The 24602-nt window shown below is 40.6% G+C and overlaps 2 protein-coding genes across 3 annotated transcripts in view; one reads left to right on the top strand and one right to left on the bottom strand.

Moving 5' to 3' along the window:
• CRH (corticotropin releasing hormone) overlaps window positions 1–24602 on the top strand; it is a 317204-nt gene that overhangs the window by 54652 nt on the left and 237950 nt on the right. For both annotated transcript variants that reach the window (XM_042923203.1, XM_042923202.1), the window contains exon 3: window positions 10080–10128. The gene's annotated coding sequence lies outside the window, so the exon portion shown is untranslated. The remainder of the gene's footprint in view (window positions 1–10079; window positions 10129–24602) is intronic.
• ADHFE1 (alcohol dehydrogenase iron containing 1) overlaps window positions 1–24602 on the bottom strand; it is a 32414-nt gene that overhangs the window by 1738 nt on the left and 6074 nt on the right. The window contains exons 2-13 of the mRNA XM_042923212.1: window positions 23377–23414; window positions 21428–21474; window positions 20565–20618; window positions 20218–20372; window positions 19878–20074; window positions 18191–18268; window positions 16761–16866; window positions 14481–14633; window positions 12432–12530; window positions 10567–10645; window positions 10058–10154; window positions 7303–7460 (exon numbers count right to left, since the gene is read on the bottom strand). Coding sequence (XP_042779146.1) covers window positions 7303–7460; window positions 10058–10154; window positions 10567–10645; window positions 12432–12530; window positions 14481–14633; window positions 16761–16866; window positions 18191–18268; window positions 19878–20074; window positions 20218–20372; window positions 20565–20618; window positions 21428–21474; window positions 23377–23414 — 1261 coding nt within the window. The remainder of the gene's footprint in view (window positions 1–7302; window positions 7461–10057; window positions 10155–10566; window positions 10646–12431; window positions 12531–14480; window positions 14634–16760; window positions 16867–18190; window positions 18269–19877; window positions 20075–20217; window positions 20373–20564; window positions 20619–21427; window positions 21475–23376; window positions 23415–24602) is intronic.

Raw genomic sequence — 24602 nt, 5'->3', positions numbered from 1 at the left:
CAAGCTCGGGTAGAACACCGCCTATAATGACCAAACTGCATTGGTCAGCAGCCTATGCCAGGTAGGTCTTTCTGGGCAAAGAGCACTGTCCCAGAAACAGCATGTGCTGCCAAGGAAAATAGAACTGGGTTGTCCTTGACTTCAAAGACTGTATACTTTGCAACTTGGACTTAAGGTATATTTATTTATTTTTTATTTATTTTTAATTTTTTTTAACGTTTATTTATTTTTGAGACAGAGAGAGACAGAGCATGAACAGGGGAGGGGCAGAGAGAGAGGGAGACACAGAGTCTGAAACAGGCTCCAGGCTCTGAGCTGTCAGCACAGAGCCTGACGCGGGGCTCGAACTCACGGACCGCGAGATCGTGACCTGAGCCGAAGTCAGCTGCTTAGCCGACTGAGCCACCCAGGTGCCCCGGACTTAAGGTATATTTTAAAAAGATTTCATTAGGACTTAACTCTCAGGCTACAGGCAACAAGTGACTCCTTTTTTTTTTTTTTTAATGTTTATTTATTTTTGAGACAGAGAGACAGAGCATAAGCAGGGGAGGGTCAGAGAGAGAGGGAGACACAGAATCGGAAGCAGGCTCCAGGCTCCGAGCCATCAGCCCAGAGTCCGACGTGTGGCTCGAACTCATAGACCGCGAGATCGTGACCTGAGCCGAAGTCGGACGCTCAACCACCCAGGTGCCCCAAGTGACTCCTTTTTAATATTAACTAAGGTTTTCTGCCTTCCCACATGAATTCAGCGACTTGCTTAATTTCTCCAATGTTATTGAATGGAGTTAGCAAAGACAGCCTATTGCTGTATATACCCCCATCAGTGTCTTCTTAATCCCAATGGGACAAAGGATTAAAAGATACTATAATGACCACGCTGTGTCCAAATTTCTGGGCCTAAATGAAATTAAGGTATAGGGATTGCGTGTCCAACTCCTGGTTTTGGCTCAGGTCATGATTCCAGGGTCATGGGATCAAACCCCATGCCAGGCTCTGCATTGAGGGTGGAGCCTGTTTGAGATTCTCTCTCCCTCTCCCCCTCTCCCCTGTGCTCTCTCTCAGTCTCTCTAAAATAAAAAATTAAAAAAAAATTAAGATGTATGCTATATTTTTAGTCCCATTCTCATGGGTCTCTCAGTTTATTTTCTTTTAAGCACCTATTTGGGAGCATAGCTGGTAGATGAGGCAGCTCTATGAGGGCAGAGCTGTGTTCAGTCTTCATGCCCAGTGCCTATGAGAGTGCGTGACACACGGCACATAGGTGCCCAACAGTTATCTGATGAGTTAATGACAGTGGTGGGAGGGGGGATATTGACATTTCAAATATTCACATATTCAAGACAGAACTCTAACTCCTGACTCCCATTTTCTTCATCTCAGAAGTGATACCCAGTCACTCAGGCAAAAGCCTAGGAGTCCTCTTGATTTTCTTTCCTTTCTCTACAGGTTCACTCCATCAGCAAATTTGTCCAGTCTCCCTCCAAAGTAAATCCCAAATCTGACCACCTCTCACCTCCTGTTCCACCACAACCCAAGTCTAAGTCATCCTCACTCTCCCCTCCACAAATCTGTTTCCACTTTTGCTCTACTCTCGCCCCCTACAGGTCATTCTCCACAGAGCAGCCAGGTGATATCTCCCCCCCCCCCCCCCCACCCCCAGTATAAATTGCTCCTATCATTGCTTGCTTCATGCTCTCTGATGACTTCCCACTGCAATTACAAGACTATGCCTCCAGTGCCACCCTGTTCAGGCCCTGATGCTCACCTCAGCTCTGACTCTTCTCCCATCAGTTCATCTCACTTAGCCCCACCATCCCCTCTCAGTCCCACAAAAATGCTCATCTTCGGGGCACCTGGGTGGCTTAGTCGGTTGGGCGTCTGACTTCGGCTCAGGTCATTATCCTGTAGTCCGTGAGTTCGAGCCCCATGTCGGGCTCTGTGCTGACAGCTCAGAGCCTGGAGCCTGTTTCAGATTCTGTGTCTCCCTCTCTCTCTGACCCTCCCCCGTTCATGCTCTGTCTCTCTCTGTCTCAAAAATAAATAAATGTTAAAAAAAAATTAAAAAAAAAATGCTCATCTTCATGCTGTCTTAGGGCCTTTCCCCTCTGCCTGGAGTGCTTCTCCCAGATCTCAACATGGCTGCCTCCACCTCTAGTCAGAAACCTTCTGTGACCACCCTCGCTGGAGTTCCCTCTACACTGTCCCATGTGAAATCACTATCTCATTGCCCAGGTTTTCCTTCATATCATTAATCATTAACTGGAATGATTTCATTTATACCTTATTTATAGATTTGATTAGATGCCCATTGTCTGTCTTCTCTCACTAGAATGTTAGTTAGGTCTATGAGGTAGGGAAGAGACTTTATTTTTCTCCTTACCATATCCTGTTCAATGCATGTAAAAACAGGACCTCAGTAAGTAAAAGGAAGGTAAGGTAAAAGGAAGAATGAAAGTAAGAAGGATGTATTAAAAAAATTAACTCAGGGGTGCCTTGGTGGCTCAGTTGGTTAGATATCTGACTCATGATTTTGACTCAGGTCATGATCTCCCAGTTTGTGAAATTGAGCTCTGCACTGGGCTCCATGCTGATAGTGTGGAGCCTGCTTGGGATTCATATACAAACTCTCTCTCAAAATAAATAAATAAACATTAAAAAAAATTAACTCAAAATAGATCTAAATGTAAAGACTTACATGTAAGATGTAATACTAAAACTCTTAGAAGAAAATAGGGGAAAATTTCATGACATTAGATTTGGCAATATTTTCTTGGCTATGACACCAAAAACACAGGCAATAAAAAAAAATAGGTAAATTGGACTACATCCAAATTTGAAACTTTTATGCGTCAAAAGACACTCTCAAGAGAGTTGAAAAGACAGAATGAGAGAAATATTTGCAGATTATACATCTGATAAGGGAGTAATATCTAGAACATATAAATAATTGCTACAACTCAACAGCAGAAAACCCTAAACAACCCAACTCAAAAATAGGCAAAAGACTTGAATAGATATTTCTTCAATGAAGATATATAAATAGCCAATAAACACATGAAATCAGTCATTAGCAAAATGCAATTCAAAACCACAATGAGTTCCCACTTCCCATCCATCAGGGTGGGAAAAAACAAATGGTATAAAAGGGTGGGTATAAAAAAATGGAAAAAACAAATCTTGGTGAAGATGTGGAGAAATTGGAACCCTTGTGTATTGCTGACTTCACTTATTGTTGGTGGGAATGCGAAATGGTACAGCCTCTATGGAAAACAGTTTAGCAGTTCCTCAAAAAGTTAAACAGAGAAGGTGTACCCTATGATCTATAATTTTTTTCCTAGGTATATAGCCAAATAGATTGAAAGCAGGGACTAAAACATATTCATACAACCAATGTTCATAGTAGCACTATTCACAATAGCTTAAAGGCAGAAACAACCCAAGTGTCCATCTGAACATGAATGGAAAAGCAATTATGTGGTATATCCATGCAATGGAATATTACTCAGCCATAAAAAGGAGTGAAATTCTGACATTAAGGATTTATGCTAAGTGAAGTCATTATACAGACCCAAAAGAACAAATATTGTAGGATTCCACTTATGAAACGAGGTACCTGCAACAGGCAAATCCGTAGAGACAGAAAGTAGAATAGAGGTCATCAGAGGTTGGGGAAGGGGAGTTACTGTTTACCATTAAGCAATAGAGCAGAGCTTCTATTTTCTGGAAATGGATAGTAGTGATGGCTGCACCATACTAAATGTACTCATTGGGACTGAATTATGCGCTTAAAAATGGTTAAATTAATACATTTTATGTTAGAGATATTTTACCATGATTAAAAAAAAAAAATTAAAGAAAGGAAGGAAAGGGGTGCCTAGGTGGCTCAGTTGGTTAGGCATCGGACATTGGCTCAGGTCATGATCTCATGGTCTGTGGGTTCGAGCCCTGCATCAGGCTCTGTGCTGACTGCTCAGAGCCTGGAGCCTGCTTCTGATTCTGTGTTTCCCTCTCTCTGTGCACCTCCCTTGCTCTCTCTCTCAAAAATAAATAAACATTAAAAAAGACAAAAGGAAGGATGGAAAGGCAGATGGGAGAAGGATGGGGGACAATATGATGAATGTGGGTGAAACCAAATAAGAGTTTATACTGCAGCAGATCTTCAGAGATTCTAAAGAATTTTGAGAATCCAGAGCAAGGCAGAGACCTGTTCATGGCGACCTACATACCTGTGAGCGGCAGGGTCAAGAATGGAAATTCAGCATTTGCTATGGCCGACAATTATTGCCACAGTATTCTGTTTATAACAGGAGAGAATCTTATCTGGTGATCTCAGAGTCCCTTAAGATGATCCTGTTCATCTTTGGTGAAATAGTTCAGGATTCTCAGAATTATTTCAGGCCAAGTGATCGGGGTTTCTCCTTCACATTTCTAAAGCTCCATGATTGGTTAAATGGGGGCAAGGATGTAATGTTTGTGATATATCCCCCCATGTATCATCTATGCCATAGAAAAGCCAAACTCTCAGAATTAAGATGTGTTCAGCGCTATTATTTATAGATGCATAAAACCAAAGGACAACTGATTAACATGGGCACTGAAATAAATCCTGACTACTACTTTTAGCACATTCATAAAACAACATTTCGACTGGCCTGTCTGCCAGGGCGTGGAAGTGCTCATTTTGGTAGACAGCTCTCCTCAGAAATGAAATGTTTGGATTTGAAATGTAAATGTTTTTTTTCCAGAGGTTTCAGAAACCCCACTTGGAAGATTAATTTATTCTTGCCTGCTCCCCTTGCAGCCTGGGTATGGCGGTTGGAAGCCTCTGCACACAGGGCTGCTGTTTGCTGCCATCAGTATGGGATGTGGTGTTCGGTCAAGAATACTGGCCTGGTTGTTCCTTCCAGAGAAAACTGATCCCTCCTTGCTGAACATAAAAGAAGCTTTATCAAATGTCGACTACATAAATAATCTTTCTGGCAATATTCTTTGCAGCAACCAATATATCCCTCTCACTACCTTAAATCCTGTAGATACTAATAAGTGAAGATTAGCTTGTGCATGTGTAAAATTCTGAAGTTGCCATAGCATTCCTGTAAAATGTTCACTGCTGCCAAAAATACCAAACAAAAAACCCATAGTAGTTCTTCATCTGCAAAACAGACAAGCTGATTTCTAAGATGCCTTCTAAGTTCCGTGAATCTCTCCTGTCCTCTCCATATATAGAACACATTGACTCAATTACATGGACTCCAAAATGGAACTAGTGCTACTTTATTAAAATTAACTATGTATGTTTCTCCCAATCATAGAAACATGATTTAAAAAAAAAAAAAAGCAGGATACGTGTTGGGGCTGCTTTATGAATACAACTTGAGGAAATCCTGACCTCCTGCTTTTTGACTTGTATTCAAAGGATTCAATTTGTCTTGCATCTTTTGTGAAACTAAGAAATTAGCTTTGTCTAATTAAGGTTTTGCTATCTGTGATTTCCCAGTATGACATGTACACTGAGGCATTTAATATGATACCTAATTAACTTGCTATTTTAGTGGATGGTCTCAAATGTTAGTTTGGATTGCTATCTGGAACAGTTTCTGAAAGTAAAAGACTGAGCACAGTAGAATTTAAACAGTAAACACTTGCCAATGTGTGCTGATGGCAAGAAGATGCATTGCCACTAGCAATCAAATGGCCAAGAATATCACACAGTTTCATCTGAAAATCATGGATACCGTCCCTGGAGGTTGACAAACACACATTCCTGAACAAACAGAATTCTTCAGAAATCACCTCCTCCCCCAGTCTTGAAGAATGGACACTATCACTGGAACCATGCTATAAGAGCCAAGCACCATGTCAAGACTGTGGTGACCACTTGGTCTCTGGTGTCCCTGGACAGGCTTTCATGGCTTCTTGTCATTAGTTGACTCCTATTAGGTGTAAGGAAACTTCTCAAAAAATTACTACCATTCAGCCATTAAGCTCACCTGCCCAGAAGACTTAGGAGGAGAGAGGGCTGCAGGTTTACAAACATTTGACATGTTTACTAGCCTGTGCTAGGTGCAGTAGAGGATGAAGGAGCAAAACACGTCCTTGCGCTCCTGGAACTTACAGTCTAGTAAGTTTGGATAAAATAACTGTGATGGTCATATTCTTTGGCTATTTAGTCCCTTGGACTTGTTGGTTAGAGCTAAGTGTTTCTGAGTTAGCCTAGGAGCTCAGTTACACTTTGAGATGTTTCTTTTTCTCATTCATTTGTATTTTTAGATACAACTGAGGCTACTGGATTTGAGTGTAAATGAAAGAAACTGCTGGCCCATGGGCCATGTTTGGTTTGTACAGTGGGTAATACAGGGAATGCAATACAAACATCCAGATTGCTGATACATATATACTTTTAATTGGATGCTCTATGAACACTGGGACCTGAATTTCTGCTTGGAGATAATAAATTGTAGCTGAAAAGATGCTCACCCAATGAGATGGATTATGAGCTTTCCAGTTCACGAAAGTCCCCGCCACTCCCTACTGCTTTAAATTACTTTGTTCATTGCAATTACCTACCTACCTCCTGAGGACATGTGAGTCCGTTAACCCAATCCATACAAATATCATCTTACGTGAGTGGTGAGATCTTCAACATTCTAAGCAGTTGCCAAGTGGCGAAGAAGCTAGTGTGAGGCCTTTGTTTAACCAGAGGGGTGAGGGAAAAGCACTGCTACTTGTGGTAAGCGGGAATCTGTGTAGCAACATTCAGATAAATAAGACCCAAAGTGACACAGATGTGTATACAGATGTTATGTATATAAAATGTACACTCTCCCAGATATGTTAAAAAGTGATTTTGTAATGGTATCAATTTAAAGGCCATGCCTATTTTTCACAAAATAGTAGGGATTTTAACTGTTTATAATATAAAACAATATTAGTGGCCCTTTTGGAATGGCTTCACATAGTTTTACAGAGGACTCTTAAAAGAGCAGAAATGGTAAAAAGGGAAATTCTGCTACACTTCAAGACAAATGTGGATGGTTTTGCCTTGATTTTTTATATAAGATCCTTTCAGTTACATCATAACAGCTCCAAAAAGCCACAGGTTTATGGAGGAATATATAGGTAAGGGAGGCTGGCCCCTCCCATAGGGGAAGAGAAGAGCTGTTCTCTGGTATGCAGGAGACCTGGGTTTTCCTCTCCCCTAAGACCCCCCCCCCCCCCCCCCCCCCCCCCACCAAGTGGACCATGTTTTTCCAGCAGCTTTGTGCTTCTCCGAAAGGCATGAGGACACACTGCATCTCTTACCTGGGGCAGGGTTCCTTTCACTAATGCAGGGATATCAGCCTTGGAGTAACCAATGGCAGCTAGGCCATCATCAACATCCAGATCGAATAAGAATTTCCGGAGCGTGTCTGCCAAAATAGGCCCAGCGTCTGGGATCCTGGCAGTGCGGGTGTCAGCTCCTAGAAGACACAAAGTGCTGACTGTAGAGAGAGAGGGTGTCATTCAGTCACACGATAGCTGAATACATAACCTACTGCTGGCTCCCTACCACTGAGGACAAGGGCACTGCTGTGCCTCCACATGGAGGCCAGCCCAGCATCAACCCTGCAGAACACAGATGGGCCAGGCCAGCCTGCAGGACCCCAATATCCTTTGCAGGGAAGTCGTCTGGGGTGTGCTAACCTGGCTCTCACATTTCCAATGGGCTCCTTGCCCCTAGTGTTGTGGGAAGAAGAGGAACCGAGCCAAGAGAAGAGGCATAGGGAGGAGACCAAAAAAGAAGGCTGGTGTTTGGATGAGGAGGCAGGAGCATTCGTAGGAGCAAACACAGGTTATGTAACTATCAAGGCTTGGAATTTGCTGACATCTAGAGGTATATGTGTTCAACGTCTTTTTTCCCAGCAACATCTTAGGCAAAGAAGACAAACCCTTTGCAAACACCTTGTGAGGCAAGGATATATTGAAGTGCAAAAGCTCCAACACTGACTGCCCAAAAGGAAGAAAATGACAAAAATGGACTATGTGTGGCCAGGGGAGGAAATACTTCCTCTCTATTTCTATGAAACTTTTTATTTTAAGGGCCAGGGCAGGTTACTCTAAATATTACAGGACTAGTCAGGCAGAACCAAGAACAAGACTCTGAGAAAACAGTGTTTAGTATGTAGATAATAATGATGTCGGTGAAGAGGGGAGAAGGTTGCCAAGGGTTGGAAATTTGTAAGGAAAAAATGTAGACACGATTCATAGTTAATACATGAAATCATAGAGACATCAGTCTGGATGAGCCAGGGGTTCTGCCCTCAGGCAGGGGTAGCAGTGAGAGGTCCAGACCCTTAGCACTCCAGCCACCCTCCATTCTAGCTGAACACATTTACTGCCAGGAAGTGAAGCACTCTCCAAACAGATGTAGCATTATTTATTATCCGAAATGCCTCATGTTGAGTCTAAGTCCACTTTTTCTGTCTTGTTCACCAGGAGACTAGAATGTACAGTTTACCTCCATGCTGAAGCACACTATTAGTTTTAACCTTTTTCTTCAATGGGAGCAAGAACTGTTTTAGTAATCCGGAAAAAAGTATAAATAGACCCAGATAGAAGGCTAGCTGGGAGAGCAGCTGGATGGAAGGTAAACTTTGCCTGACAAGACCAGTCTGTATTACACAGTGGCAGCTGAAATATGGATTAGGTGGAAAGGTGACACACGATACAAGGTTTATAAGGTTTTTATGTTCCTGCGATTGCTGCCATAAAACACAGCATCAAAGCGTCTGGGTTTTCCTGTGAAGTGTTTTAGAAAAAGAGGGTGGGAAAGAGAATAAATCGGTATAAAGCTAAGAGAATCTAAGATTACACAAGGAATTAAAATAGTTGATGGCTAAGTATGGAATAACATTAAACAAAACTTCCTATGCAAGGAGGAAGAATTGGTAGGTTCTTCCACCCTGAGCTTTGTCTACCAGAAGAATTGCTTTTCACAGTAGTGTTGTTGGTTGCCTGGAATTTTATTTACCTTTAGGTTTTCTAAGACTTTCCCATTTCCCAGACGTGTAGCTGACTACTTGGGCTCCCTCCTACTTACACTGCATATTTACAAGGCATCTAGGCATCTGAGTCCCCAGAATAGCTGAAAAATAAACCCCAGTCCGAAAGGGAAAAGAAACAAGATCATTGGGAAGGTCGACGCCATATTTCCAGCAGCGCATGCTGGGAAATCAAGCCCCTGCACAGCTTCTCTAGCCTGGCTTCTCTCATTAGCATTCCCAGCACAACACCTGGAACTCTGTGAAAGCACAAACGTCAGAGTGTGAAAGAGAAGTGGAGGGAGCAGCACACGTGGAAGGAATCTGTGGTCATGCCTACCTTTTTGGAAATAACCTCTCCAACGGCTGGAGCTAGAAGAGCATAATGAAGTTTTCTTTTTAGCTTTTCCCTTCCTACCCTAAACACAAGTAGGGGAATAAAATGCTTGGAAAGTTAATCAAATACTCAAAGTCTACTTGAAAGAGTTCTCATCTTAGAAAAATACCAAAAATTTTTACTTAACACTAAAGCTATCCTGAATATAATTTTATTTCTTATAAGATTCAAAAAGCACTGTGGGTGTCTTATTATAGACATTATTTATTCGACAGAGCAGCAAAACAGATTCTTCTTTTGGGATCTTTTTATAAAGTTTCTAGTTGTTTAGATTCTTTATAATTGGGAATGTGCTGTTACGTCCAATTTAGATTCATTTTATTACCTACTAAACATAGCAAAAGCCAGTTGTAACATTAACAGTATATAAAGAGTCACTTTTCTTGGGGATGAAAACAATAGAAATATTATTACTCCAAATTTAACATAAGCAATATTTGGTTCCATTTCATTGTTAATAGAAGCAAAATTACAGAATTTTAGTGCTAGACAGACTTCAGGTAGGTTACTCACATTTTATTATTAAGCTATTTCAAAGCAACTTTCTAGGTATTATTATCCTTTCTGGATTATCTTCAGAAGCAACCCTATGATATGCTCCACATATGTGGGTCACAGATTTATGTGTCATGGTTCATACCCAATATTTCTGCCGTTTCCAGGTGCCGTTCAGGAGACATCTGTGCTGTGAAAGTGAACACTGCTGGGGAGGTGAGTACCACAGAAAGGCCATGAGGCTGAAGAGAAACAAACTGTGGTGACCAGTGAGGCAACGTTGGTTTTCAACATGCATTTTCTAGATATTAAATTACTTTACCCTATACTCCAAACAATCAAGTATTGACAAATATATTTAACAAATACATTTATGGCAACTGCGAGGAATATGAAATTAAAAAAATTTTAACATTTATTCATTTTTTGAGAGACAGAGAGAGACAGTACGAGCCAGGGAAGGACAGAGAGAGAGGGAAACAAAGAATCCAAAGCAGGCTCCAGGCTCTGAGCCTGTCAGCACAGAGCCCAGCGCAAGGCCGGAACTCACGAACAGTGAGATCATGACCTGAGCTGAAGTTGGGACGCTTAACCAACTGAGCCACCCTGGCGCTCCAGGAATATGAAATTTAATTAAAGAGTTTATGTTTTTACCACCAGTGGGTGATCCACATTATAATCTTTTGCTTTGTATGTCTTCACTAAGCCTGAAATTGGGTAGGACATTCCATGGCTAGAAAAGAAAGAAAGTCCTTATGCTGACACATCGATACCAGAAATTCAGGTTAACAAAACAAAGATACTTTTATGGGAGAGCCTTCACAGTCTGTTGACCATATAGTTATCTCACAAAGTTATACATTGTGTTTTCTTTGATACAACAATACATGATTATGCATTGGACATTTTGTGTATTCATTAACAAAACCTCTGAAATGTTCAAATTCAAATGCTCATGGAATTGTATGCCACTAAAAAGTGTTCATGCAGAAGTTGATCCCCAAACACATTGATTAACTTGATGATCTTGAAGAATTTACTTTGAAGTTTCTTTAATAAGCTTCAGGGCATGTGTTTTCTATTTTGCTCTGCACTGCCTTGGCAGCGTGTTCCTGCCCAAGCTCATGATGTGGGTGGGAGTTTTAGGAGCCAAGATGTGCTGCATTAGATATGCAAGCTTGACCTGCCAGTCATCTGTCCCATCAATAATTGATATATCCTTTCAAATGTTATATACTAACATAGTTGGATCATAAATGATTTTTGCAGTTTGAAAGGTTATCAAGAAAAGGCACCATGGTTTTCATTTGTGGGTTTTTTTAAATTTGTTTTAATGAAAAAAGAAAAAACAAAACCTCTTTATATCCTCTTGAATTCTTAGCGAACAAATAGGACAGTATTATAGTTTGCTAGATGACCCAGAATATATATATTGTGAGAAGTTAATGTATTTATAATTAAAATATTGAAAGTGAAATGCTTTATAATAGTAAAATGGTCTGTAAGTCTTTTTGTGTGGGTTATTAGACGACTTTGGGGTTATTCACCAAAAGATTTACATTTCATAGAAAGATGAAGTATTTTGGTGAACTGTATGAGTACTTATCAAAAAAGGTATCCCTTGCCTATTAGTCTTCATGAGACAGATCAGAAGCTGTTGGTTCTCTGAATTGCTGGGCACTTAGGAATGTACTTTACCTTTCTCAGGCTTCACAGTATTTGGAAAAATATTGTGTAGTGTCTTTTCCTGAAGTGAAAGAGTTCATGTATTTTCCAAAAGTAACTTTTTAATGATACCGAATGACTTTCCTCGATTTATTTTAACAGTTGTATATATTCCTTGTAAAAATTAGAATGATCCATAATCCTATTTCTTCAAGATAACCATTATAAAGTACATCTTCTGGTCTTTTTATGCATATCTTTAATTTATGATTGTATGTGCATACAGTTTTAAACATTGCTTTTGTTACTTAATATTCTTTTTAAAAAATGTGTATTTATTTATTTTGAGAGGGAGGGACAGAGAGAGAGGGAGAGAGAGAATTCCAAGTGGCCTCTGTGGGGGAGGGATCTATGTCATGAACCATGAGATCATGACCTGAGCCAAAATCAAGAGTCAGACACTTAACCTACTGAGCCATCCAGGTGTCCCTGAATTATACATTTTAAGTGGGTGAATTTTATAGTGTGTAAATTGTATTTCCATAAGGCTGTTACCAAAAAAAAAAAAAATTTAGGGGCTACCTGGCTGGCTCAGTCAGTAGAGCATGTGACTCTTGATCTCAGGGTCATGAGTTTGAGCCTCACATTGGTGGTAAAATATACTTAAAAAGAAAAACTTAAAAAAAATCTATGACTCAACAAATCACATTTGAATTAACAAAACATTCCAGTACCTAAAGTTAAATTTCTTCTTTCTATGGCATATTTAGATCTTACACCTGTCCCAAATTATAAACATTTTAAAAATAAAAGCAATAGCTTAGGTGAATAAATATAGTCTCAGATTTGCTCACCACAGATGAACACCAGCATTTCCAAAGCCAATGCCAGCAAAAGCACTTGCCAAGTGCATATTAGACCTTGCTTCAAGATCATCAGGATTTCTGACAGCCCTGTGGATGATATAAATATCTACATCAACATTGGCATTTCCTACAAAGAAAGGGCAGCCTTAGGGAAAGATCTGGGGAAAAAAGAAATGCTACTCAGTAGGAAGAAAAATTAGGGAACTTATTCAAACGACATCTTGTCTTCTAAATGAAAACTGAAGGGAAACATATTTTCTCGTCAATGGTTTTGGGCAAAGGCATAATAAATACTCTGTCAGGCTGCTCCTGTGATAAAAGTGCCAGGGGAAGAAAGCACTGACCCTTGGGCTGTGAGCTGCTCTAGAAAAGTGCCCTGAGACTCATTCTTCTTCTTCATTTGTCAATGACCTTGACTGCAGCTGTAAATGGACTTCAAGTAAACATATACTCAGAATGCATAGGGTTCAGACCGCTTCTCAGAGTCCCTGCTGCCTCAGGCTACCTGCAGGCTAATTACAGCCTGCCCAGCCATCTTTTTTTTTTTTGTGACACTACCCCAAATAGAACCCTCTGGAGGCCTCTTAGTATCTGTGGAAACTACACATGTTATTTTAATATTTATCATTACAGAAGTGGGATGTTATTGTAGGACGAGGCTTTGCTCGCTCTAGATGTCCCCAGTGCCACTTTGGAAAAGCAAATTCTCAAAGGCCCCTTGCAGATGGAGCTCAACCGTCTCATACACACTTGCTTAGAAACCCTGCTCCAGGGAGGAAGCTGAAAATTGCCAAATGAACCCTCTGTCGCTTGCTTTTTCTGATTTTTCCTGGAGTAAGGTTTTCTGTTATATAGAGTGCTATAGTCTTTTATCTCCTTTCATTTGGAATGGTGAGGCTTCTGTGGCTCCTTTCCAAACTGGGGTTAGTTTCTTATTCCTTGAATAACAAGATGAAATAGCAGATGATGGGGCTTTAGCTTGTCCTCTGTCCATTTTACCCCCTTACCTTCCAGCATGCTCTGCCAAGCCTTCTGTCCCTGTCGCACACACTGGCTGACCATTATCTGGATCTGCATCTACCCAGTGAAAATGCTGCCATGCTCTCTGATGGTCTCCTGAAATGGTTCTATGTCCCTTCCCCCTGCTGTACTACAAAATACAGTTTGAGCTCCCTGTCTAGTACAGCTTCTAACCAGGGGCCACAGGAAGCACCATGTTCACATCTAGGTCCAAACTGCTGTGTTCTTTCCCTCCGTTATGTAGAAGTACAGAAGTGAGTCTGATTTTGCATAGTTCCTAATGTTTCAGGGATCAGCTTTCATCTCTAAGTATATCTTTGCTTTCTTAGGAGCCAATCATGGATACATCATTCATAAATCTTTCAAAATCTTTTAGGAAGCTTTTTATATCTCCTGGGACAGACAACTCTACACATGTATTTCTTAAACTCAGTTCATATGAGTTTGCTTAATGGGTTGACTCAGTGTACCTTTGGACAGGGCCTGCATGGGCACAGCCAAGATCTGCCTCTCTGAGTCTCATTACTGCTCTTGGTGTAACCAACTCTCAAAGGACATCTCCCTTCACCTTAGCTTTGGTTTTGAGGCTTTGATGAATAATCCTTCTATATGCATCCTTCATAAATCAGGGGCTCATATTTTGTCCCCTTGCCTTTGCCTTTTCAGACTGAAGGATCCAGGTTTCATCCATCCTCATGTGTCTCCCTCCCCGACTTTTGCATCCTTCCGGAGCTTGCTGGTCTCTGGTGCTTCTCTATGTCCACTGAACTGATCTTTTCATGAACAGACTTGCTCAGGATATTTCAGGATCTGGCATGCTACATTTTATGTGAGGGTGGAATGTGGTTTTTCTGTTCTGTTTTTTTCCTTTTTTTTCTAAGATTTTATTTTTAACTAATCTCTGCACCCAATATGGGGTTCAGACTTATAACCCTGAGATCAAAAGTCACATGCTCTACTGACTGACCCAACCAGGCACCCTTTCTGTTTTGTTTCCATCTCCTCTGGGCCACATACCTCTTCAGATACTTAGCGACGATCCGTAGTGCATGGACAGCCCAAATGTCACTGACTGGGTTGCTGCCCTGGTATGCTGGCCGGGTGATGGGATTTGAAGGGCAGGGGCTCCGCATGTGGTAGGGAAGGGCAGTGTAGGACTCCAGGGCATGGCTAACAAGAAATATTGAAAACACACAGATTGAAAGTATCTTCTTCACTTTTCCCCTCCATTCAGGTTACAAACTCTCTTGTTCAGTACTGACTCCGCTACAGATGTGCTATGTAGTAGTGATAATCACAATGCATTCCACCAGACTCTGGTCTACAATGGTCATTACTTATTATAGAAGTTGACACAGTGAAGTTTACATTAATAGCACTATAGTGTTTTTTGACCAGTGTGTATTACTGGATTACATATGACTCTTTTCTGGTGCAAATAAATCTTCATGATATTGAATTTTTAAATATTTGAGTAATGAGGAAAAGAACTGACTCTAAAAAATGATTTCTTTTTAAAATATATTTACCATTTTATCTCTTGTATTTGATCAAATACCATATTACTCAAGGAGGGTCATAGTTACACAAGCCTCCTATTAAGAGTATGCTGCAGTGGTGAGAACACAGACCCTGGGGTCAGCTGTAAATCTTTCTCTCCACTTTCTTGGCAGGCAATGTAATACAGTGAGAAAAGCAGACCATGGACTTGGGTAGTCCTGGGTGTGAATCCTAACTCCGCCACCTCCTGCTTGTGTGAATTTTATTTGAGAGATATTAACTGAATACCTATGATGTGACAGTCACTGTGCCAAGGGGCAGGGATGGAGAAGTGAGTAAGATGGTCCTGTCTTCATCAAGCTCACAGTGCAGTGAAGGAGATGGGTATGTGAAATGGAGGTGTCTCAGAAAGAATGTTTAGGCCACCCAATGGGGAAGAGTAAAGAATGGAGTGGTCAGTTGTACTTCAGGAAAGGAATGGGGAAGGTCACCAAAGGTTCCATCAAGGCAAGAATGCTCCAGTGGAATTGGGAGATAAATTCTCCAAGCAGATAAACAGCTGAGCACTGGGGACATTCCAGGGCCAAATGTGGCCTTCAGGCAGTAGAAGTGGAAAGCCACTAAAAGACCTGTCAGGTAGAGGTGTGTGTATGTGTGTGTGCATGCATGTAGATGTGTGATAGTTATATTGCATTCTGAAAACTTGCTAAGGCCAGTATGGAGAACAGATAGAAGGACTAGAGGGTGGAAGCAGGGAGACTGATGAGGAGACTACTGCAACTGTCCAAGCAAGAGCTGGACAGGTCTGAACCATGGCGGAAGTAATGAGGCTCGAGAGGAGGGAGCAGACAGGAGAGAGATTCAAGCGGAATAAGTGGTAGGAAATACCAGCTGTGTGTGGGCATGAGAAAGAAGTTAAGGGACTGCTGCTAAGTTAAGGGACTTGGGAGGAGAGGCTGTGAGGGTGGGGGTGGGGGGTTTAGATAGTTATCAGATTTCATCAAATTTAAGATGTCATCCATTATAAGATACACAATTAAAAAAAATAGTACCACTGAGGAAGAAAACCATACTGTCATGCCACAGATTTTAAGATGTGTTCTGAGTTTAGGTATGTTAGAATGTGAAAAAAAAATGTGCATGTGCAAGTGGATGAAATAGGCAGCTCGGGACATGCTGAACGTGAAGTGTCTGTGCGTCTCTGTGAAGCCGCTGGAAGGAACACTGCTCAGGGATCCATCAGCACATTGCAGCTGAGGTCAAGAGAGCCTGCAGTACGGCTCTGGGAAGTTACTAAACATCCCAAAGCCAGGTTTCTTTTTCGTATGGCACAGAGCTATGGTGAAGTGGTGGTGTGTAAAGTGCTGACACGGTGAGCACAGTCCAGCTTGGGAAACATTAGCTCCCTTTCCTGCCCTCTTCCACAGTGTGGCAGCCCTGGGCATTAACTGCTTCGTGTAGCCCTAGAGGCAGGCGTCGTGGGTCTGAGATGCTGCATGCCAGCTCCAACTGCTCCTTTCACTCTGTCCCTGTGGCTGCAGCTGTGGCTGGAATGGTCAGTCCTGAACAGCAGCTTTGTGGCGCACCCAGGAGCTCACCTAGTCACCAACCTTTATAGGTTCCATGTTTTCAACTAGGGAAGGGAATAATGAGAACCAAAGCTGGGATGGTTGTGGAACACTAACCAATGAATGCTTAGCAAGTGCTTTTGGCAAGAAAGCACTGTCCATACTGTCCATACTGTCCATACAGTCCCCAGGAACTGGAGAAGCCCCTCCAGATGGCACTAGTACCTACCAAAGCACATCGAAGCCACTGTTGGCGACCACCCGGTCAGGCATGTGCAGAGTGTGCAAAGGATCAATCAGTCCCAGCGTGGGTTTGATGGCTCTGGAAGCAATACCTAAGACAGGGATTTTCAATAGAGGCTCTAGGTATGGACACCATTTTAAAAAAATTAGATTACTTTAGGATAACAATTTATTCTTAAAAAATTAAAAATATGAGATGAGATTCATTCTCATGAAGGGAGGCAGCAAGACCAGTGGAAAGAGATTTGGAGCCAGAAACCTGGGTTTTACAGTGGGTCTGAAACTCCTTCTGGTTTGAAAGAGTTGAGTATGTGCATCTCTTCCCAACTCTGGGTTGAATGATGCCACTGGCTATGGTGGGAGTATTATACACCAAAGAAATTGGCCAGTACTACAAATCAGTGCTTTCTTGCTGATTAAATTCCCAAGAGTTGGTTTACTAGCACACCACCGGTTTGTGTCATCATTCTGCAACTTACTATGTATCTTCGGGCAAGTCATTTAGTCTGAATTCTTTGTTAGATTAGCTCATGACAATGTAGGGCTTCTATCCTTCATAGCTGTTGTAAGGATCACATTAGAAAATAGTATGTAAAAATCTTAGAAAAACTGTAAGGTAGAATTTAAGTATTGGCTACTATTATCTTTAATAATGTCAAAGGATAATGTAATTTAATTTTAAAAAGAGAAGTTACTGTAAATGTGCAGTTGAATATCAATTTATTCTGCTACAAAGGCCTGGGACCTCTGGACCTTTCAGGAGTGATGGGAATGTTTTGTTATTTTGATTGGGGTAGTGATTACATGGGTGTATCTATTTGTCAAAATTCATCAAACTGACAATTAAAATGTATGCATTTTGTTATATAAAAATTGTATCTCAATGAAATTGATTTAAAGTGTAGAAAAGATGTCCAAGGAAGGGAATAATCATTTACCACTGACATATAGTTACTAACTTCGGCCGAAAAATGGCCAATCGAGATTATGGCATTTCAATATCCTTTTGTAGGTAATTCTCAGAAAGAAGTCTATTGGACTGTTTCATAGTTTATATGTACTTTGAAAAAGAAAGAAAACGTGTAGGGGCGCCTGTGTGGCTCAGCTGGTTGAGTGTCTGACTTCGGCTCAGGTCATGATCTCCTGGTTCCTGAGTTTGAGCCCTGCATTAGGCTTCTGCTGTCAACATGAAGCCTACTTCAGATCCTCTGCCCCTCTCTCTCTCTGTACCTCCCTGCTCATGCTCTCTTTCTCTCAAAAATAAAAAATAAGAGAGAAATAAAATGTATATGTATACACATAACCCTCCCCTTAACTCTATAACTCCTTGATTTTTAAATATTAAGATTAAAGAAAAGGAGGTGGGGTTGAAAGGTAAGAGAGAATTTTTTAAAAAGTTACGGGCAAAGTTCTTACCAGTTTTTACTTTCAAGTGTTCATAGTCGAAGATGGCAACTCCTGTAGTTTCACTCCCAGTTCCTGAGGTGGTTGGGACTCGAACAAAATAATATCAATTTAAATAATGCTTCTAAATAAAGGTCAGTGGAGATACTTAATTCAGCCTTGGGAAGCAAGGAGCAAAGTTAGAGAAGGAAGCTTTGCTGTGTCTGTTGCTCACCTGATGTCTGTATCTATATTAATAAGCATGTATGCTTCACATGTATAAGGGTGCCTGCATTTACATGCATGCATAATAGAATGCCTGTCAGCATTAACGTGCATGTTTAACATGTGGATGTGATGGCACCATCTGCATTAATACACACACATGTTTAACATGCATCGTGTCCATGTCTGCATAACATGTAGGCATAGCTAACGTGAATTGCCCCCTTTGATGAGTATGTGTGGTACTTGTATCTGTATTAACACACATGTATGAAATCAGTGCCTGTGCTAACATGTACCTACACCTAACATGTATGTACAGTGTCCATGTCTATATTAACATGTGTGTATATTTAACCTGTATGTGTGATGTCTGTTTCTGTATAAACATCTAGGAACTCTGGGAACTCGAGCAACAGAACTTTAGCAGCTGCAGCCGGGTATTCAAACACAAGCTGCTCAGCATCTCTGGTTAGAAAACTCATATTCGCCTTTTCTAAAAGACATCTTTATTCCCTCTTGGCAGCAAGCACAGTAATGCTCTGCCTTTGCTGGGCTCCGTGGTTTTGTAGTTCTGTCAAGTTTCTAAACTTTACTAATCACCCCTCTGTGTGATGCTGACACAGTTTCACTAGAGGGTTCCATTTTGCAGACATCAATTATGTTGCTCCCTGCTGATTGCTTATTCATGTCAAAGCAGTTCATCTGCCTTCAACTTACTCCTATACCATCACAAGGCCCATTCGCAGTAGGGGCAGACAGGAGGGAGAAGAAAAAGGACAAAACTTGAGACAGATATTTTCCAGTTACCAGTTAGTGCATTTTAACTATAAGACTTTACACAGTAATATGCTAACAGCCATAGAATGGGAGGAAAGAAAAGACCAAAAGATCCTAAGGTCTGTGTGGGACAGACGAGCTATTCTGATCTGGATTTGCATGCATGTCTGTCCCCAGGACAGCCACAGAGCAGATGTTGCCCAGAGTGATGCAGCCTTGCTGGCCACATGTCCCAGGGCAGAGACAAAGCCCCAGGTCAGCTGAAGAGCCATTGTGTGGAAGAAAGGGTTGAGTCAACACCAGAAAAATAATAGCGAATGTTCCCCTTAAACTCCACAGTGGCTGGCAAAATGGGACAAAGCAGAGAGGGGTTTAAAAGACAAACCTGCCAATAGAGCGATCTAATAATATAGAAATGATAACCTTCCCCCCTCCTCCATACAGTGACTTCCTAGCATAAATCTGCAAACTTTCCTATACTGACCCAAATTGTCTCTATCTGTACAATAATGAAGATCAGAATTGTAAACATAAATGAACTGATATCTGTTCTGTTCTCCAAACAATGTAGTGCACTGAAATGAAAAAATCAGAAAGCTTTGGAAACATATACCCTGAAATCCCTGGCTTGTATCTTTCCTAAGGCTTTTTGCCAACTGCAAAATAAAACAGCCAAACAGACAAACAAACAAACAAACAAACAAACAATTTTTACCTGCAATCAGAGGCTTAAGAGGCACAGACACAGGCTTTCCCATCCCAATGGGGGCATTGACATAATCTAGGAAATCAGAGTGAGGGCTAGATGCATACAGATTAGCAGCTTTACAGGTGTCCATGGTGGAGCCACCACCGACAGCAACGTAGGCATCAAAGACTCCCTTTTTGGCAAACTCAATAGCTTCCATGAAGCTTGGAGAAGGGAAAATAAAAGCCATTATGTCATATTTTTTCAGAAATAAGTTGCCGTGCCATTAAACAAGACTTGGGGCAAACTTTAAGCAACAGTGGTGTGTTGGCTTCTACATAAAGTAAATAACAACAATAAAATATACCTTCTATCAGTTGGTTCCACTCTCACATTATCATACATCTTAAAATTTATGCCATTCTTCACTAGGGAATCCATAACCATTTGTACAGGAGGGAGCTGGGAGAGGTTCTTGTCTGTCATCAAACAAACATTTTTAGCACCCATATTTTGTAGGTCCTACAATAACAAAAATAATTTATAAGTTAGGTTTGATTGCCCTAGAACTGTAATAGGCTCTCTTTCTCTCTCTCGTAAACTTAACATTGTGCATTTTTCAAAACAAAGGACTCAATTGTTGTCAATTTGTACTTGTTTTAAAAGATATATAACATTTATAGTAGAAGACTGTAGGAATTCTTAAATACTTGCCATTCCCACTTCCTTTGTAACTCCTGCTCCATATCTAATATTTGAAACGGCCATCTGAAAAAAAAAGATTCAGGTATAGGCTGTGTTAGAGGATTGGCCATTTCATTTCTAAAAACTATGAATGAAATGAATGTTCCTTATTGTGTAGAGAATAAAGTGTATATTTCTTAGGGTGGCCTTCATTTTAACTTATGGCTCCTGAACTAGGAGGGGACAGAGATAAAAACAAGTGATTATATAATTGTAGTGTGATAAAAATTCATCAGAATTCATTGCTCCTTTGTTTTTGCTTCAAAAGATTACTTGGTTCTCTTTTGGGATTGTTATAAAACTAAAGAAGATATAACATACAATGTATAGAAGCTAGAGAGTTTGTAGAACTGGGAATTTGTCCTATTTTTCTTTTAATTTTTTCACGTTTGTTTATTTGTTTATTTATTTATTTAGACAGGGCAAGCACAAGCAGGGGAGGGGCAGAGGGAGGAGGTAAAGAATTCCAAACAGGCTCCACACTATCAGCGCAGAACCCCATATGGGGCTTGATCTCAGGAAGTGAGAGATCATGACCTGAGCCGAAATCAAGAGCTGGATGCTTAACTGACTGAGCCACCCAGGTGTCCTGGGAATTTGTCCTATTTTGATAGCTGAACAAAAGACCGTATTTTAGACATTACTCATGTTATCAGAAGATTTATATTCCATTACCCCAACAAAGTACTTTTCTAAATAGGGTCTGATCAAATAATGAGATTAGGGAACATCAATTAATAGCAGATTTCAAATGAGACAATAATGCATTAGCAAAATACTGGAGTATTTTTTCAAGTCATTCCTAAAGGAAAGAATGGACTTATTATATCTACCTCAAAGGCATAATCTGTTGTTTTCCCAGAAGGTGCAAGTCCAAGAGCTAGAAATGTAGAAAACAGCATCAGCGTAAGCCTCAAAAACAAAGCAAAAATATTTTTATTTGATAGTAAATTGGTATTTTGCCAGTCAACATAAGCATCTCCCTTAAAAAGCCTTAACTAAAATATATTTTCAGTTTTCATTGTTTCAGGTTTCATATCAAATTGGAATTAAAACCTGCATTTTAAGAGACTGAAATGCTAACTTGATGCTGATTGTGTGACAATAAACTTATTAAAAATATTTTCTTCATTGAAGTTAAAATATACTTTTGAAACAAGGTGTAAAAACCCTCTAGAAAAGAAAAACCTTCTAGATGCTAGAGTTGGGTTACTGTTAGAGAACAACTATTAGTAAATTCATTAATTAGAGTCTGCTTATACTTATAACAGCTGTGATCGGTTGTTTGAATTTAAAGTTTTTCCATGGAAAAAATTATCACAGTAAGATATTTACATTTTTTCAAGTGAACCCATGTGGAAATTTTAGTTTTCTTTGTGAAATTTAATAAAAATTTTTATAAACTGATATTTCTTTGTAATGTATCAGGTTTTGGTTATGGCAGAAATGATTTCCTGTTGTGTTAGAACAAGAAGGCTCCATTTAATGAGTCTTAGCCTTGTTTTAATCCACTGATTTTTATTACTCTTGGGTAGGCATAAGAGTGAAAAAAAGTCTACACAACAATTTTTACTGCCTTTTTTTTTTTTTTTTTTTTTTTTTTAAGGAAAAGAGACTACACTAGACGACAGTCTACTTTTGGCTTCCCAAGAGCAAGGGTATCCTTAATTAAAATTCAGATTTCTTTGATCCTCATCAACTTTAAAGAAATAACCTATTACTCTTGCTACTGAAGTTTAGAAAAAGACCTAAATCGAATCTTAGAAAACAGCGAGGTTATCTTTCTTTAAATTATTAATTTTACTCTTCCAAATAGGAAACTACTAATTCTTTGTTGAAATCAACTAATAATTGGAAAAAACCAGCTTGAAGACAAAATTCTGCATATGTCCCTGAGGACCTAAAAGGCTGGGCAAGCTTTCACCTAGTAGAAGGTCCTTAATGACTGGGAGGTCCCTTGGCTTATTTTATTCTAAATGGTGAGCAACACCAGTGGCAGGAAAAAGCCTTCAGTTAGTTACTCTATCTGTTCGATTCCCCAACAGGCTTCTCTGTGGGTTCTGCTTAGTTTCCCGTATGGGCAGGCCCCCTCATTTCCATTCTTACGGTGCCCTTTAGATTTGACCTTTCCTTCTACGAGGTGAAATCAGTTTTTGTGTCAGTAATTCATGTGACGTTCTGAGGATACGCTGAAGCTACAATGAGCTTCCTGCTGTTCTGTGGACAATGGTGTTGGTAAGGATTAAGACGTTTGTGGGAACTGAAAACTTAAGTCATTATTTTTAATTATTAAGAAATAGAATGTTAGTTTAAAAAAAAATGATAGACACAAGTTTTCTCCTTCTAGGAACTGCTTTGTTCTTTAGCCTCTTTCTTTTTTGAGATAAATTAAAACTTTCCAAAGATTTCATCTTAATTCTGTTTGATTGACTCAGACAGTATTAAAATCTTATCTGTGCTTTTACAAAGCACAAAGCTTATACAAATCTTATTTGTAGCTTTGGCAAAGAATTCTGTTTGAAATAGAAAAACAGCATAAATAGTATTAAATATATACTTAAGCCAAACATATAATCAGTAGCATGCATTCAGCTACCATCATATAATTAGAACTACATATTACCAACTGCAAGTGAAAAGGCAACCACTTCAATTTTCCTCTCATATCCCTTGATTTTCTTGATTTATCCTTTGCCTAAATGTAATATGAGTGTCAAAGGGTGGGGTGGGGGGGTGAAATTGGAAATTTTGGCCAGTTTAAAAACACAAAATATATTATTACCTTGGGAGTAAGTATGAGAATGAGTAGGGCACTGGCATCTAGGGAAAAGAAAAAAAAAAGTGAAAATAGAAAAGCAAGAGAAGAAGCTTTAATGTAACCCCCCACTACATTCTAGTCTTAAGATGCTGTCAAAACAGTAGCTATCGGCAAACATTACATAGGAAAACCCAGAAATCATCATGGACAAAAAAGTTGACTCAGGATTTTTCCAGTGTTGCGGGATCCTTCTTTCAAGAAGTATTCAAGTGGTACTTAATAAATGTCTGCAGGGAGCTGAGATAAGCCCTCTGGAGATACAATTAAGTTTGAGATGGGGTCTCAGTGCTCTGTGAGGTGTCAGCTCTTTTACTAGGTTAGGTGCTTGATCAAATTGACTGCTCAAGTTAGTTGAGTAGGTTAACTACTCACTGTGCCTCCCCTCCCATTCCCCCTACCCCGGGGGAACTCGAATTTGTATTTCCCCATTGTCTTCAAGGTGTTTAATTTTCTTGAAACTGGCTCTGGACCCCGCCCTATGAGAAGCCCTCACTTGCCTGCAGGCCACCAGTAGGTCACCACCTACTGCTTCCATCCTTCCTCCTCCCAGCCCCAGCGACCTGCCAGCCCCTGGGCGCCTCGTGCTGGTCCCCTCTGTGTCACCCCCTCCCCAGCAGCCTGAAGTGTGCTCATGCCCATCACCCTCTCCTCCCCGAATCCCTCACCTTATCTCAGTTCCCAGTCCACTTCTCTACCCTTGGCTCCGTGTCCCTTCCCAGTCCTGGTTGCCTCCTATTTCCTGGACAGTCCCCCTTCCTCCTGTTCCCTTATACATTTGAGTGTCATGTAAGGTGTTTTTTTTTTTTTTTTTCAATGTTTCTATTTCTTGCCAGAGGATCTTGTCATAGTGGGATCCCAACAGATACGTGAATGTATGCCCCCCAACTACCTTGTTCCCCCTTAAAATTTGGAGCAAAAACATCTGAGGGGGAAGATGGGGAAGAAAGGAAAAGTGCTGAGCTCAATAGTGTTCAAGACCTCCAAGACAGACTTAAGTCAAAGCTGACGTGGGAAGTGGTGAGAGCACTACCATGAGTCAAGCCTGCCACCTCCTGGACACGGCTGAAAACATCCAGTGTGGGGGAGAGTCCTGGGAGCATCCCAGTGGGGTGAGCAATCCTCAGGCTGCTGCAGGGAAATCAAAGTGGGCAAGGCCAACTTTGTTGTCCGTCAAAGGTGGGTTTTACTTT

The sequence above is a fragment of the Panthera leo genome, chromosome F2, assembly GCF_018350215.1.
Source record: "Panthera leo isolate Ple1 chromosome F2, P.leo_Ple1_pat1.1, whole genome shotgun sequence".
NCBI classification, from domain to species: domain Eukaryota; kingdom Metazoa; phylum Chordata; class Mammalia; order Carnivora; family Felidae; genus Panthera; species Panthera leo.
Note: the sequence above shows the minus strand (reverse complement) of the source record. Positions and strands in the feature narration are given on the sequence as shown.